At 44.7% G+C, this 17,052-nt stretch overlaps 1 protein-coding gene across 1 annotated transcript in view; it reads right to left on the bottom strand.

The window, feature by feature from the left end:
* The window catches only part of ADAMTSL3 (ADAMTS like 3), a 371,609-nt gene that overhangs the window by 69,174 nt on the left and 285,383 nt on the right, over positions 1–17,052 (bottom strand). Inside the window, 2 exon segments of the mRNA XM_007470069.1 lie at positions 847–1,918; positions 13,329–13,482. Coding sequence (XP_007470131.1) covers positions 847–1,918; positions 13,329–13,482 — 1,226 coding nt within the window.

Genomic DNA, 17,052 nt, shown 5'->3' with positions numbered 1-17,052 from the left:
ACATGCCACGGAGCGGCTGGGCCCGTGAGCCATGGCCGCCGAGCCTGCGCGTCCGGAGCCTGTTCTCCGCAGCGGGAGAGGCCACAACAGTGAGAGGCCCGCGTACCGCAAAAAAAAAAAAAAGAAAATGGGCTGAGAATTTTCCAGAACTGATAAAATATATGTATCCTCAGTACAGAAAGTGCAACAAATTTCAAGCAAGATAAATAAAACAAGACACTCACGTAGATTTACCATCGTAAGACTGCAGAGCACCAAAGATAAGAATAAATTTTGAAAGATAAACAGAGAAAAAGGACGTATTACCTACCAATGAACAATAATGACATTGACAACACACTTTTCAACAACAAAAATGGAAGCCAGAAAACAATCTTATCTATAATAGGCTGAGAAGAAAGTAACTGTTCTCCTTGAACTGGTAGCCACTTAGCCCTCCACTCTAAAATGATGGTGAAGTAAAGACTACTTTGATTTTCTTTCTTTTTATTTTTTGTAATATATCTTTATTGGAGTATAATTACTTCACAATACTGTGTTAGTTTCTGTGGTACACCAAAGTGAATCAGCTATATGTATACATATATCCCCATATCTCCTCCCACCCTCCCTATCCTACCCTTCTAGGTGGTTGCAAAGCACTGAGCTGATCTCCCTGTGCTATGCTGCTGCTTCCCACTAGCTATTTTACATTCCATACCCTAACATTTTTGAGTTTCTTTCCTAAAGAATCCTGTTGGAAACACATTCTTAGGAGAAAGGATTTGAAAATATTTTCAAGAAAGCTGGAAGAAGAACCATTAAGATGGTATCACAGAGGAAACACTGTATTCTTATTTTACTTACTTTTTGGAGGGTCGTAACAATGCTCCATCCTTGGTCCACGTATATGTGGCCTCACCGGGGGTAACAAGCTCACACAGTATATTGATGACCTCCGTCCTTCTTGTAATGTAGACTGTATTTCCAATCCTTGAATGTACTGTTTTATTAAAAGAAATCGAGGTGGGCTGGCTTTGCCTCAAGAGAACAGGTCCCTTTGGCTTGAACGTCAGCTTGCCCGAGTTTTTCGAATTTGAGCTTTGGGGCACACTTCCCGTTTCCCCCCTTAGGTGAGCGGTGGGAGGCGCCTCTCCCAGGATGCCCCGCCACTGCACGTGTGCAGACTGCGCCTTCGCTAACTCGGCCACCAGCTGATATATCACCTGGGACGCAAGGTCATCACTGACCTCTCCGGTCTCCATGAGCTGACTCATGTTCCTTATCAGTTCATCAAACTGGGCGGTATCCATGCTGTAGGCTCCCTGTTTAACTGCGGATTCAAACTGCTTTTTCTCAAACTCCCAGGAATTGGCGTTTCCTGCAGAATGGCTGCAGTGGCCCAACAGAGCTCTTAAGAGAGGCTGGTGATGAATTTGGCCATCGCCCAAATAAAGCTCATTTTTGTTACTCCACTTCTGCCTCATCTTATGCCATGTGGCTCCCAAATTATTGGCTTCATTCTGGTCCATCCCAGGATATTCCCTTGTGTGCCCTCTGAGGGTTGGGGGTGCAATGAGCCGGTTGTCAGTGCCAATGAGCTTGAGCACCACTGTCTCCTGGGCAGAGCCTGCAATACACCGGTACATACCAATGTCGGGGGCTGCAAGGCTGTGGATTTTTAGTGAGCCTGACCTGGTGATGCCGAGTCGTCTGGAGTTCTGCAGACAGTGGCCATCCTTCTCCCACTGGATCAGAGATTTCTGGAATCGTCGCACTGGGCATTTAATAATCACAGATGTGTTGGGCAGCAAATAGGCTCTGCTCCCGACGGTCAGGTTAAGGCGCTTCTCTTCCCTTGTCTGAATGTAGACTCTCTGGACACCAAGGATCTGAGGACCCTGCTTGCCAAGGTTGGTCTTCATCTCTGGCTGCATCTCTGTAGGAAAAAAAAAAGAAAGAAAAGAAAACACAAACATCTCAATAATGAAAACTTTTTGACTGTAATCTTCCAAGGCTGGCACAAGTCAACAAATTCTTTTTTCCTCTTTTAAAACATTTGAGAACTAAAACGTAAGTAATGATATATATATATATATATATATATATATATATATATATATATATTATACATCCTTAGATGGGGGTAAATTTCACAACTATCTGGTACTTTAGCAGCAAAGAATGCACGTTTGAATGAATTGCACAGAAGCATGTAAATTATTTTACGAAGCTCTGGTTTGGGGAGGCATGAGGTTAAGTGGTTAAATGTTTCCATCAGTAAGGGGATGTCTGATATGTGGGGCCTCCACCACCTAGGGGAGGAGGCCCCTGAGAATCTAGTATGGCTTGGCCAGGGGTACCCCAAATCTGAGGGAGGCAGTGACTGGGGAGATGAGTGAATGCGTTTGAAGGATCTGAAAAGGAGGATGAAGCCGGCCAACTGCAGCATATAACCCAAGCGGGTCAGTTAAACTAGCATGGCGGCCTAAAGAAACAAGTGATCAAAGAAGAAAAGGTAGGACAGGCACTTGGAAGCCAGATGAATCTGAGTTTGGATCTTAGCACCATTTGCGCAAGTCATTTAACCTCTCTGAGCCTCAGTTTTCTCACTCATAAAATGTGGGTAATGTTAGCACCTTCGTCAGAGGAATGTGACAGGTTAGAGCATTGATACCAAGTGCACAGCACATTAGCAGGCACTTAAAAGCTCTCAAATATGACTAATGTCAGCAGACAAAGGCAGGTCCAGCCAGCAAACAACAGGGCAAGCTGAGACGGATCAAGGGTCGGCTGACTCTTGCTTGTTCCTGCGCATTGGCTGCAGTTAATGTGCTAAGGCCAAAGAGGACACTCCTCAGATCCCATCCCCCAAGAGCAGTGGCTCTGTCCAGCTGCGGGAAGGAAGGCCTCAATGCGTCCTAGGGTGATTCTGAAGTGAGTAGGGGGGCTTGATGCCGGTGGGAGACTGATTCCTCTTCGAAGATGCACTTAGGTCCATGGGCAGATGGTGGAGCGTGGGCTAGAGGGCGTGGAAGGAGGAAGTGACAGAAGAGAGACTGGATCCACGGAAAAGGCACTGTGGAATTCAGGTCCTGAGACGGGGCTGGGGGGACGGTGGGAATCAGAACCTTGGAGGCCCCTGGTTACAGCTCCTCCTGGTTGTGGCAGTGGCAGGGATACGCCGGGAGGAGAACCAGATACAGACTCCGCTTAGACGGACTCCCCGGGCCCCGGGCACGAACTAGAGTGTGCTCACCAGTGCCCTGGTTTGCCAGAGTAACTCCTGGACTCTCTCGGGTGGCTCACGATCCCTTTAGAGTCTGCCTGCCTGCTGGGGTGTGGTGGTGCCCGTATGTTCAGAAAAGCAACAGGGTTGGGTGCATAACAACAGGGTTGTGGTAGAGAATGTTCTAAGTGAGGGACAGGCATAATGAGTTTGCATGCAAATTCCACAGAGATGCAATTAATAGGCCAGGCCCCTTGTCCACGGTTCTGCCTGTGAATGCTCCCCTCGGCTCATCTCTAAGTGGAGCGGGGTGGCCTGTCATGCATACACCTTTCCCTAGTGGGACGCAGACCCTTCACAGAGGGTGTCAAGCTCCCCTCAGCCAGCTAAGGCATACAGGTTTTCTTTCGGTTGGCAATATAGAGTTTTGGACTTACCGCTGTTCAGCAATGATCAAAAGCAGAAGGAGGGTTCCTGGTAAATCTACGGTTCATCTATTATCATAGGCAGAGATGCTATGCCAAATACTTAACAATCCGCATGGCGAGGGTGCAGTCAACCAGAGCAGATGGCAGCTGTAGCACTGGACCAGGTCTCTGCAGTGTTCCCTCTCCCAACATTGTTACACTATGAGGAGGTCAGACGGCTCCTGGCAGGAGGGTCCCAGCAGCCGGGAGACAGTTGTGGGGTTCAGGCAGAGGCTACTTACTAACAATTTGGGAAGTATTTCCCTACTTTAACAACCAGTTACAACTCTGGTGCGTAGAGTTTCAATATCAACTCTGACTAGGCAGTGGCTCTCAAACTTTGCTGCACATTCAAAACACCTGCTATTACTGTTTTTAATCTCAATACCCTGGGTCCCACCTCCAGAGATTCTGACTTATGGGGAACAGCCTGGGCGTCAGACTTTTTAAAAGCTCCCCAGGTGACTGAAATGGGCAGCAAAGGTTGAGAACCACTGCCCCGGAGCGTCCCATTGCATTAACTCAAAGGCAATCTGATGGGATGCTACTGGTGAAGAGGGAAGGGGAAATCAGAGAGAGCACCTGTGTTTTCTGTGTGAACCCTGCCAAAGTCTTTACAACTTACGGTGTCCTCTGTTAAGGAGGAGGCAGGAGGATTTCTTTGTGGTCTCACCATCAGGAACTCTTATACTTTCCTCTGAGTAATTAGTCCATTTCCTACCCAATAAACACTGAACCGTGTAATCGAGCAGGTTGCCTTTTCCAAGATAGTTATCAAGTTTAGAGCTAAATTTGTGCCCACACATAACAGAAGTGCAAAATTCAAGACATAATCCTATATTAGCCTTGTTTGTTTTCCTTTTTTATTACTCACTGGTTTCTAATTTTACTTATCTGGTTGCATTTTATGAATACTTATCAGTAGCCTACTGTTGTCACAATGCACGGTATGTATGTATGTCTATACACATACATATCCATAATATCTACATATATGTGTTTTTATGCACCTATAAAGATCTCTTTTTATTATCATTTAAAAGGATTCAGTTGAACACCCTGTCTGGTCATTAACCCCTCAGTGGCGGACAATGGGAAAGATAAATGTGCACGTGGATGGCTTTGAAACCTGTTCTTCAAAATCAGAGTTTAAGCTAGGTCAAAGTCAGACTTTTTTTTTTTTTTTTTTTTTATGTATTCTTTCTATTTATTTCAGTTTGGGCTGTGTTGGGTCTTCATTGCACGCGGGCTTTCTCTAGTTGCGGTGATGGTACGCGGGCCTCTCACTGTTGTGGCCTCTCCCGTTGCAGAGCACAGGCTCCAGACGCGCAGGCTCAGTGGCCATGGCTCACGGGCCCAGCCGCTCCGCAGCATGTGGGATCTTCCCAGACCGGGGCACGAACCCGCGTCCCCTGTATCGGCAGGCGGACTCTCAACAGCTGCACCACCAGGGAAGCCCCAAAGTCAGACTTCTGAACTCATACAACTGAGAGAGATGTGTGGAGACAGACTCTGAGGGCTGCTACAGATGAGGCCATAGCTTGAACGTTCCTGCTCTTACTGGGAAGGTGCAGAAGCCCACATGGGGAATGCCTGGCTCGATGCTTCAGGCTGGAGATGACCTGAGGCTGGTATAAGCCCACAGAGCATCCTGTGTGGAGATGGGTTCTAATTGCCATGGAGATGGTTTCTAATTACCATGGAGAAGGGTTCTAATGACATTCAGGTCCACTGGTAGCCAGATGTCCCTCAGCTGAGCTTGGGGCTTAAAGCAGATGGGACCTGACTCCTTCAAAAGCAGGCTGGGGAGTCTGCAGGTGACAGGCAGTGTTTAGCCTTGGTAAAGGACCTGCCCATGGCTGGGTGAGCCACACAAGCAGCTCAGCCGCTCCCTCTGGCTGCATGCCCATCTGTTGGAAGGCAGGCCCTGTGGCCCCAGCTCCATTCCCAACCAGGCCTGTTTAGCAATTACTCATGCTGGGTATGCAGCAGTTCAGTTAGCATGTATGCCTGGGGAGGGATCTGGGATCAGGCTCTGCCAGGCTGCCAGGTCCCACGGCGTGGGCCAATTCCCCTCTTGGGACTCCGGTGAGTTCCTCTGGAGCAGTGCCTGTAGCATGGCCTCATCAGACACAGTTCTTGGGCAAGAAACTGGTCTGGTTTCGGGTGACTGCCTCCTCCTGCATCTGAATATGCCCCCAAACTGCCACACTGGACAAGCCTGATGAGATAGAGAGTGGCCAGGCAGCGATGGCATCCTCCTGGAGGGCCTGCAGGCAGTGCGAGGGTACCAACCCATCCCTCCACTCTCCCACTATGCTGGATATGAGAAACGCCACATCTTTTGGCGTTTCTAGAAAACGAAAAGATCTTTCTTCTGGAGGTCCTCCTTCTGGCCTCAGTGTCAGCCTGCCCTACCCAGTAAAGGCCAGCTCTGGTGCCCGAGGCTGTTTATTGCAATTGCCTCTGCTCTTTGCCTGCTCGTGTCCAGCCCTAATTCCAGTTGTGTCCCTGCCACCACGCTAAGTCTTGGCGCCATGCCAGGTTTCTGCCCCAAGCCATCTGTGCTGGATGTTTCCACTTGGTCTCACCATCACTTGACTCCTGCCACTCCCGAATGGGCTTTGGCTGCAAAGCAGCCTCTAAGCCTTCCTATTACCCTGTGGAACCCAGACCCCTCAGAATCCAGCCCTGGATGGGGCTGCTTGGTTGGTGCTGACCTGCATTGCTCCCACTGGCATGGAGGATCTCACAAGCCCCTCTGGAGCTCTATCAAGAACCTGGGCAGCTTTTTCTCAGATTCTTTTTAGGGTAGAAACACAGGTAGCTGAGAGGAGGCTACAAGGGATGCTATAGGCGGGACTGGTTAAATGGGCTGTGAAGCCCCAGGAAGATTACACAGTAAGTGTCTCATCAGGCTGAAGGAACGGCTTCCACACTTGGTTCTCATGCACTTTTCAACCGAGGGTAGATAAGCTTCTGCTCACAGCACCGCGCTAAAAGCTCTCAGGGAAAGGCCACCAATGGTCCCCTAGTGACAAATACAATGTCCCTTCAGTATTCGTACTTGACCCTTCTAGGACACATGGCGTCCATAATCACTCAGTTCATGAAAACGTCTCGCCTCCCCACCATTTTTTTTTTTTTTGCGGTATGCGGGCCTCTCACTGTTGTGGCCTCTCCCGTTGCGGAGCACAGACTCCGGACGCACAGGCTCAGCGGCCATGGCTCACGGGCCCAGCCGCTCCGCGGCATGTGGGATCTTCCCGAACCGGGGCACGAACCCGCATCCCCTGCCTCGGCAGGCGGACTCTCAACCACTGAGCCACCAGGGAAGCCCTCCCCACCACTGTTTTAAACCCTTCTTCTGGTCCTTTCCCACCACGGTTCGTTGCCAGCATGCTGCTGGCTGTTGCTACCACCCCTCAGGTGTCAGTGCTTGGCCACTTCCTCCCTTTCTCTGCTTGCTCTAAACTTTTCTTTGGATGATCTTGTAGTTGTAACTAACAGCTCTAGGTTGATGGCTCCCAAGTTGATCTGTCTAACCTAGACCTTTTTCTAGAGCACAAGATCTAATAGTCCACTGCTGACTGGAAATCTCTTCCTGCTATTTCAAGTTTAAAATACTGTAACGTAAACACCTCATCTCTGCCTCCCTAACCCATCCCAACGGTCCTCCTCTTCCTATATGCCCTAAGTTAATGGCTTCGTCTTCTACCAACCTCCTCCAGGCAGATTCTAGAGTCATCTCGATTTTTCCCTGCCCACTGGCACGCTGGCCCTTCCTCTCACAGACACACAGGTCGGTGAGACTGTTACTATCCATTCCCAACTGTGCATTCAATGATGCCACGTCAGCAGCCACAAACCACCCAGGACGGGAGTATCTACACCACAGAAATCAGCAAAGGTAACAAATGACAGCAACCTCTCCCTCCTCGCCACCCACCTTGCCCCAGAGCTGCTTGTTAAACACCGACAAGCATACCACTGTCCTTTTTGCTCCCAACTCTAGCCAGCCATCAGGTACTTAGATGGGACATCTGAAACACTGTTAGAATGTAGCTTCACTGCTTCTATCCTCACACTCTCTCACCTAGAGAGAGTGAGTCATATCCCCTTGACTAGACTCCCTGCCTGCACTCTCATATTTTTCCAATATATCCGTACATGAAGCACTATTGACAATAGCCAGGACACGGAAGCAACCTAAATGTCCATCAGCAGAGGAATGGATAAGGAAGGTGTGGTACATATGTACGATGGAATATTACTCAGCAATAAAAGGAACGAAATTGTGCCAGTTGCAGAGACGTGGATGGACCTAGAGAGTGTCATACAGAGTGAAGTAAGTCAGAAAGAGAAAAACAAATATCGTATAATATCGCTTATATGTGGAATCTAGAAAAATGATACAGACGAACTTATTTGCAAAGCAGAGACACAGATGTAGAGAACAAACGTGTGGATACCAGTGGGGGAAGGGAGGCTGTGATGAATTGAGAAACTGGGACTGACACATATACACTACTATGTATAAGACAGATATAATAAGAACCTGCTGTATAGCAAAGGGAACCCTACTCAATGCTCTGTGGTGACCAAAATGGGAAGGAAATCCAAAAAAGAGGGGATATATGTATACGTATAGCTGATTCACTTTGCTGTACAGTAGAAACGAACACAACGTTGTAAAGCAACTATACTCCAATAAAAATTAATGTAAAAAATATATCTAGACAGCTGTCTGAGTAAATAAACCAAAATAAAATCTGACTATGCCACTTCCTTCTTTGATAAAATCTAAACTCCTCATTTATGGGGTTCAAGATGCTCTACAGCTCACCTCTCAAGCTTTCCCCTTCACCATAACCCACCTTCAACCTCAGTTCTAATCCTATGGAATTGCCTGCAGTTTCCCCAAACATACCACTCCATTTGTCATACCCCACTTTTGCCGACACTGTTCTCTTTTCCCAGATTCTCCTGTGTCCCGTGTGGATCTGATGAATGGACAGAGCTTTCAGAATTCTGCTCAAAGCTTCCTCCTTTTTGAAACTCTTCCTCACATCCCCCAGCTGCAGTGAGCACTTCTGCATCCTTTTATGATATCACTGGCACTTTATTCTCCTTATTTGTTTATATATGTCTTTCTCCTACTAGACTATGAGTTCTTAGAGACAAGAGAAGGGATCCTTTTCATTTTGTATCATAACATCTAAAACACAGTAGCACTTGATGAATGATTCCTGAAAGAATTAATAAGGAAATGCTATCCTCTGACACTGAAAACAATATATGCCCAGGCAGAGAGATCATCTCTGTCCTTGGGGCAACAGCATAGTGTCTGGTACATGTAAACAAGCGTAAACAGTAAGTAAGAGTAAACAGTAAGAGAAAACTCTTACTGTTTATTGAATGAATAACAAATGAATGACTGAGCAAAAGATAAAATAAATGTATGCTGTTGGATGCTGCAGGAGGTGACACAAGCCCAAGAGGGGTGCTGGCAAGCTAGTCCTGTGCCTGTCTGGGTTTCCAAGGGCTACAGCTATGTCAGGCAGGCAGGGATGGGTGTTACTGGAATCTGAGAAGGCATAGAGGAAGAGTAGAAGGTCTCTATAATGAGAGCTGAAGAGGCAGACGCTGGGCTAGTACAAGGAGGAAGACCAAGAGCTGGAGAGAAGCGAGTGGGTTTGAGATAACCTGGGAAGGGGATGAGGCATATGTTTCTTGACATTTTCATCATATAGTACATGCCTGGGTGCCTCCCTTCCCTCAAAAAAAATTCTTTTTTGGCCGCACCATGTGGCATGTGGGATCTTAGTTTTCCGACCCGGGATCGAACCCGCACCCCCTGCAGTGGAAGCGTGGTCTTACCACCGGACTGCCAGGGAAGTCCTCCAACTATTTTGATGTCAGTGCTTGGGTGAAAAATAAGAATTCTTCACCAAAACTTGGGAACCTTTAAAACCAGGAGCCATAATTGAAGAAAGTCTAAACTCAAACACTATATTCCTATTATCTTTTGTTTTCTTTAGATGCCTGGTTGGAAGCCAAGACAGGTAGGCTTTTAATAGCAATCCGAGGATGATCCAAGCCTGACATATTTGAAAAGCATGTCTTTGGGTACAACTCATTATGGTAAGTGCTTTGGGGGCCTACACGGAAAAACTGTCCAGAGCTACTATCTAGCTACCCCACATAAACTTATACCCTAGTAAGCCAGAAGACACAATACTAGTTACTCTGTTACATTTTGTCCTATCTTAAAGCTATAACAGGAATTAAAGTGGTAATGACATTAAAAATAACTAATACTTTTGAGCATATAGTATGTGCCTGGCACTGTTTCTAAGCACTTTCTAGGCATTAATTCTCAAAACAATTCTATGAGGTAGGTACAACTACTATTCTCATTTTATAGATAAAAAACTGAGACTCACAGAGATTAAATAAACTGCCCAATGTCACATGATGAGATACTGATAGAAATGAGATTTGAACTCAAGTTGGCTTAACCACAGTCATATTACTTTTTAGAGATTAAGTGCAACTGAGAAAGATTACTGGGAAAGGTAGGGTTTGTACTGGTCCTTCAAGAATGGGAAGAATGTCAGTTGCTAGATATGGCGGAAGGAAGAATTTAAGCAAGGGGTAAAAGCTGGAGGTGGGAGAATGCAGGAAAGGTCTGGGGAGAAGCAGGCAGGGGGACTGTATGGTGCACCAGTGGCCTCTAGGGGGAGCTCAAGACATCTTGTGCCGCCCCCCACCCCCGCCCCGCCCTCCACCCCACTGCACATTAAAAGGGTCACAACGGGGAGCAAGAAGATTCTCTCCTCCATAGAGGATGGGTTTTACTTAAACTCAAGGCACTGAATAGGACACATTTCTAGAAGTGGAGCCTTGAGAGGGAATAAAGATCACAGCATAGTTAGGCTTGATCTTTCTTGTCTTCACACCTCTTCCATAACTGAGGGATTAGGCCTATAAAGAAGACCATACTTTTCCAGTCTGGTGAGCAAAGGGGGTGGATGTGACAGGAGAGAGGACAGTCAGAATAGAGGAATAAAAGATGAGTTTATCCACAGAGAAATGGGAACTTGGGGCCAGTAGAGTGGTTACGAAATAGCTGCTATGATGAATTTCTTGGGAATTCTTAGGAATAGGAAGAACACCCACACATTATTGCCCAGGTAAATCAGAGAGCGTGAATGTGAAGTATGTCTAATCAGGATGGTGGTATTATCTTCTTCAGCAAATCCCAGTAGCTCAGGTCAGGGAACTAAAAAACAAGCAAATAAAAATCACCTAAAAGGTGATGTCATCCTAATTGCTTTGAGACATGACATTATGGATTCTTTTAAAGGAGATTTCACAAAGTACCTAAGCCTGCGTGTGATCTGCAGTGGTAGGTCAGAAAGTATGTATGACAAGAGATGTTCAGTTTATATCTAGAAAGATGGAATTCTGCTTGAATTGACATGGTGAAATGCATTGATTTTGTACACTGTTAAAAATATTATGTATGCACATTTGTTAAATATGCATACAAACCGAACTTTGTATAATGTTTGTTCTTTGTGTTATTTTGGTTAAAATATAAAAGAGGTTTCTTAGGTTTTAAAATCATGTGGATGTGATAAATTACCATGCTTTATTATCTGAAACAGTCAACTCTGTGAAACGGGAGCCCTACTCAGCTGTTATCTGATCTGTGATACAAGATAAAATCTTTACATCCCCTTGTTCTCTCAACTTATCCTGTGTGTTATCATTTATATACATGGTTGTAATTAAAGTTAAAAATGATGACACAGTAAAAAAAGATCACCTAAAAGGTAACCCACCAGGGTTGAAGGTGAGCAGGGTGATTGAGGTAGTAGGTTAAGGAAGGGCATAGTGATCTGACTCTCGAATTGGTTAAGTGAGTGATGAGGAAATGCCAGCCAATAGGAGTGGTTTCTAGTGCAAGAGCCGGAAGTTTGGGGACAACAGGGAAGGAAGAACCAGAGGTCACAGTGAAGCATTAACTAAATAAGCAGGGGCCAGGTGGGGAACAGTAGAAGAGCAGGAAGCTATTTAAGTACCAAGAAACGAGGAAGTCTAGGGTGTCACCCTGCCAAGGGGATGGCTGTCAGCGAAACTGACCATGTTGGGAAATTGGGATATCAGGGTGTGAGAGAGTCATCCGCACGGATGCTGGCTGTCCTACGTGTTGGCAGATGCTGGAGAGAAAGAATGGACCTGGTGGTGGTGTGTCCTGGCGAAAGGTAGAAAGGATGCTGGAGGTTGGCACACGATGCATTTGAAGGTGGGATGAGGGCGGTGTACGTGCTAAGTGTGTGATGACAGAGGGAAAATGGTGCAGAGGCAGGAGGGGTAGGGAGAATGGGTCTGTGCCAAGCTCATCCCTCGGCTCTGTTATGGTGGTGGGGGGAAGAGGATGCCATAGGAGCGTGCAGAGGGAGAAGCCAAATTTACGCAAGCCAGCGCCGTTGATCCAAGGTGACGGCATCAGGCCAGGCTACGGCTGAAGTGGAGGCCCAGCTCGGGGTGACTTGGCTGTGCTGGGAGAATGCATTCCTGTCTCTTGTCTGCTTCCATGACCTACATGTTGGCAAGCTAGAGAATGAGATAGGGTCAAGGGGAAATATGACTCTTTTCTTCCTGCTTTTTTCTCCTCCCTAAAACTTATCCTTTTACTCTGCTTTCTACCGTATGCCATAATAATTTACAATTTCACCCTCTACCATATTGCATGCCCTAATAACCACGATGTATTCCCACATGTTATTCTGTTATTATTTTAGAGGAAGCTGCCAGAATTTAATTTCACTCTGCTCTAAGACAGTTTACGGTCCAGCCACATTGCTATGCAGCCACCCACAATTAATAAAAATCAGATAGGTAAGCAGCTTGAAGCATGACACTGCGCCACACGCCACAGACATTCTTGAATTCCAGGATACGATAAAACTTGGGGATCTCGAATCTTTGGAATCTCAAGATTTTGAAAACTTGTTCTCAAAGAGTTCCCGGGGAAAAAGAAATAATGTTGTCTATGAATCACCACAGAGAGGTGGCTAAGAGCGTGGGCTCAGGAATCAGACAGATTTGTGGTCAAAGAGGCCAAGAGGCCCAACTGGCAGCTACAGATCCTTGGTCAAATCTCGGACCTTCTCTAAGTCTTGGATTCCTCATCTCTCAATGGGGATAATACCTGGCTCACAATGTTGCTGGGGACTAAAGACAACGCAATAATGCCTGCAAGGAACTCCACAGAGTAAGTGCTCAATAAACGCCATGAATGCTATGACATTTTTAAAGTTACTATCATTTTTCTTACTTGGTAAGTTTCTTCAGGAAAGTTGCTGGTAAACTTAGTATATATACATACATGTATGTAAGTATATGTATGTATATACACAGGATGCATTTGTTAAGCGGATGGATATTTCTTCAAACTGACTTTTCTTAGAGCTGTATCTTGGTCTTCAATATTATACCACTTGCCGCTTATAACAATCCTGAATTCTCCTTGATTTGCTTTACCTACAGATTAGAAACGTGTTGCTCTATGGAAGATGAAGCCACTCGGGGAGAGGAACAGAATCGGCATATCTGGTGAAGCGTGGACTTTCCATACTTACTCCTGCACACAGGCATTCGGCAAGATCTCGCAAGAGGGGGCCCAGGAAGATGCCTGCACACGGTCTCACTGAGGGGGACACGCCGGCCTTTGGCCGTCAGCCTTTGGCATACCTGCTGTCTCCGCTGGGTTCCAACACCACAACTTACAGAACACTGTAATGAGAATTGGGCGACAGAGTCAAACGGAGTGTGAGCAGACACATCCCCCGCAGCAACAGCGACGTCTCCTACGGTGAAACAGGAGGGGTGTTATGTATGGGTGCACCAATAAGTAAGCATTTCCTAGGCTTGAACATCTTTTAGGAGATGGAGATTTTCCCTCACCCCACCACTCCCCTCCCCTCCCCTCCCCTCCCCTCCCCTCTGCCTTTTCTTTTCTCTCTTCCCTTCTTTCCTCCCTTCCTTCCTTCCTTCCTCCTTGCTTTCTTCTTTCTTTCTTTCTTTCTGAGATAGTAACTAATTTCTAGTGATTTATTATCGTGCGGTTTTATGGTCTTGTAATTGATGTCTAATTTATTTTTTAGATGTCTAATCTATTTTATTTTTTAGCTATTTATTAATACAGTAGGATGACTTTGCTTTTTAAAAAAATGACATAATATAGACAATAATATGGTATTAACTTTGTATGGTGAATAGAATTATTGTGGTGATCTTTTCATAACGTATACAAACATTGAATCACTATGTTGCACACCTGAAACGAATATAATATTATATGCCAATTATAGTTCAATAAAAAAATTAAAATTAAAAAATGACATATACTCATCATCAAGAAGTCAAGGAGTAGAAAAGTATAAAAGGCAAGTTTTTGTTTTAAAAAACACCCAAACTGCTCTACGTAAAAGAACATTAATATTTGATAATCACTGTGTCTATAACATTGATATTTGGTAGTCATAATTACATGTGTACATGCAATTTTAATTTAAAATTTTACTGCAATTTTATTAGGTATATTAGAAAAAAAAAACTAAAATAAGATTAAAAGAGTTGCTGAATGGCAGATTTTTTTCCACTATTAAGTGATTAATTCCCAAAAGAACTCTCCAAAGTTAAGAAAGAAGATGAAAGAAACCAACAAGAGGTTTGGGTAGTTATTTTTACTGACATATTTTGACTTAACGAGAGTATCTGGTAAGCACATTTACATTTCCTCTCACCCATCTCTCCTCTGCAACATTCAATTTGTTTTTGTTAAATTATTTAGCTAAGGTCAAGATTTTCTGATATTTATGTTCTGTTCTGAGATGCAACTGCTGGCTGATTATTCTTAATCCTGTGCTTAAATGAATTTACGATTCATCTTCCATCTCTTTTCACCAGCATCTGTGCCTTCCTGGATTTTTAATTTTTAGTCATCTTGATGCTTCATCATGGCCCTGCAAGTTTTTCAAGACGGGCTTATGGGTATGTATGCTCTGATTGCCTCTCATGAAGAACAAACAAGATGAAGAGAAAATACCTGGGTCACACTTCCTTTCCTTTTGAATTGTGCAGACACTGCTTCACTGTCTTCGTGCATCTAATGCTACTGTGAAGGTGTAGAAGGCCAAGCAGGGAATTTTTGTTGTTTATTTGTTTGCCTTTTATGCTCAGAGGCCTTTGGCTCCTTTCTTTACCAACGAAGTTCAGCACCTAAGCAGGCTACGTCTTAGTGGGTCATACTTTAGTGGCACGTGGTATACCATTATGACTTGCAAATTAAAGCTTTTATTAAAGGAAACTAATTCCCCTTAATTATCTCTGAATATTTTTCTGTTCCATTTGTTTTGTTCTTCTCACAAATACCAATTACACTTATGTCTAACCTCCTCTCTCTGCCTTTCCATATCCAGCATTGCCTCTAACAACCAATTTTACATCTAACTTTTTCATATCATTTTATATGAGTTATTCCAGCTTGTATACCATAGCTCTCTGTTTCCAGTCGTTTTAATTATTTTGTTGCTTGTAAAGTAACTTTTACGTCTGCTGTCTAAAGTTCTTCTTTTCACTTTTTTTCCTTGACTATTCCAAGTTGTCCTTTCATCTCCTTTTGTTGACTCATAATCTCTTTCTGAACTCAGACCTCATTTTAAAGCCACTTTCCCCCCAGACATCATGACTATAATTTCCTTGGGAATATGGAGCCTGTTTTTCAGAGCTTTTCTCTGGGTAATACCTTTGTGATACTATGCTGTTCATGTGACTCTTGCTTCCTGTTCCTTTCCCCACACCCTAACTTCTTTCTTCCCCTTCAATTTTTTTCCCCCAGTTTTGATGCATAGTTTTTATGCTGGAGCTTTTTTTTTTTTTACATCTTTATTGGAGTATAATTGCTTTACAATGGTGTGTTAGTTTCTGCTTTATAACAAAGTGAATCAGTTATACATATACATATGTTCCCATAGCTCCTCCCTCTTGCTGGAGCTTTTTAAATGCAGCTGGCTGTTTGTGAATACCACGGGTTTGGGGAACGAGCTAGGGCATTTCCATAAATTTGCTGTCTTCAACAGTCTGTCCCCAAATTTTTATTTCCTTTGCCCATATATCTCTTCAGATTTTGGCATTGGAAGGGTCGGTGTGATTCAGGGAACAGCCTCTTAAGTAACTTGTTCACTGTGTAATCATCCAGCAATTGCTGCCCTCCTTCCTCCACACCACTCCATTTCTGCAGCCTTCCTTGGCTGGGAGGCCTAAACATGTGGCTTCTCCTGCAGCTCCATCTCCCCCACGGCTCTGCAGGGACAATCACGGTGTTTTCAGGGGCAGCGCATGGTCCCCCATCTAGTGTCTGTAATCAAAGAACCGTTGAGTAGGCCTTTCAGGACCATCACACTTACTCCTAGGGAAATCTATATCCTGCTCGTGCCTGAGGAAATCTTTGTCATCCCTCAGCCTTCCCTCCCTCATTTTGGTCCAGATTTTATGGTCTTTGGCAGGTGTATCTCATAATTGATAGTTTGGGTTTGTGGCCATTTCATTGTTCATTAAAGACAGGATGTTCCTGCTCTTTCATTCTCTTTGTGGGTATTTTGTTGGGTTTCACAGAAGGGGAATGGAATTTTTAAAAATGCCTTTATTGTCCTCTTTAACAGAAAGCCCTAATTATTAATAGTTTTTCAGTACAGAGGGAAGCTTTCTGTAAGCTTTTGAACAAATAATTAAAAATTACCATTTAGCAACTTATGATGTATTTTTTTAATACGTCAAATCATCATCTAGGAGTTTTCCACAGAATATAAAAACAGTAGTTACATAATTGCCAAGCACCACTCATAAGCCATTTCTCATGATCAGTATTTGACTTTTTCTCCCCATTATAAGTGGGAAGACCATGTGTAAACCCCTCTTCTGGATGGAGGTCTCACGTGACCTTGTACCTGCTAAGTTCAAGGTTAGCGTGCCATTAGAGAAGGTTCACAGCTGAGACAGCAGAGATGGCAGGACCAGTGCCATTAATTATGACTCACAAAAGAGCAACTTTATGCCAAAGCTTCTATGATTTATTCCATAGAAATGTGGTAGATTCCTCTGGAAGAGCTCATGGGAACAACATACCCTGAGTTCTTGTAACTTTGGAACTATTTGTCTGCGACCTCCAAGCTTGAAGATCAGTTGGGCAGGACAGAAAATCCTTGGTTCACATTTCCCCTTTTAGTACATTAAAGATGCTGCTCCACTGTTTTCTACTATGAAGGAGTATTGTTGCGAAGTCTGACGCTAACCTGATTTTCT

The sequence above is a fragment of the Lipotes vexillifer genome, unplaced genomic scaffold, assembly GCF_000442215.2.
Source record: "Lipotes vexillifer unplaced genomic scaffold, Lipotes_vexillifer_v1.1 scaffold532, whole genome shotgun sequence".
NCBI lineage: Eukaryota > Metazoa > Chordata > Mammalia > Artiodactyla > Lipotidae > Lipotes > Lipotes vexillifer.
Note: the sequence above shows the minus strand (reverse complement) of the source record. Positions and strands in the feature narration are given on the sequence as shown.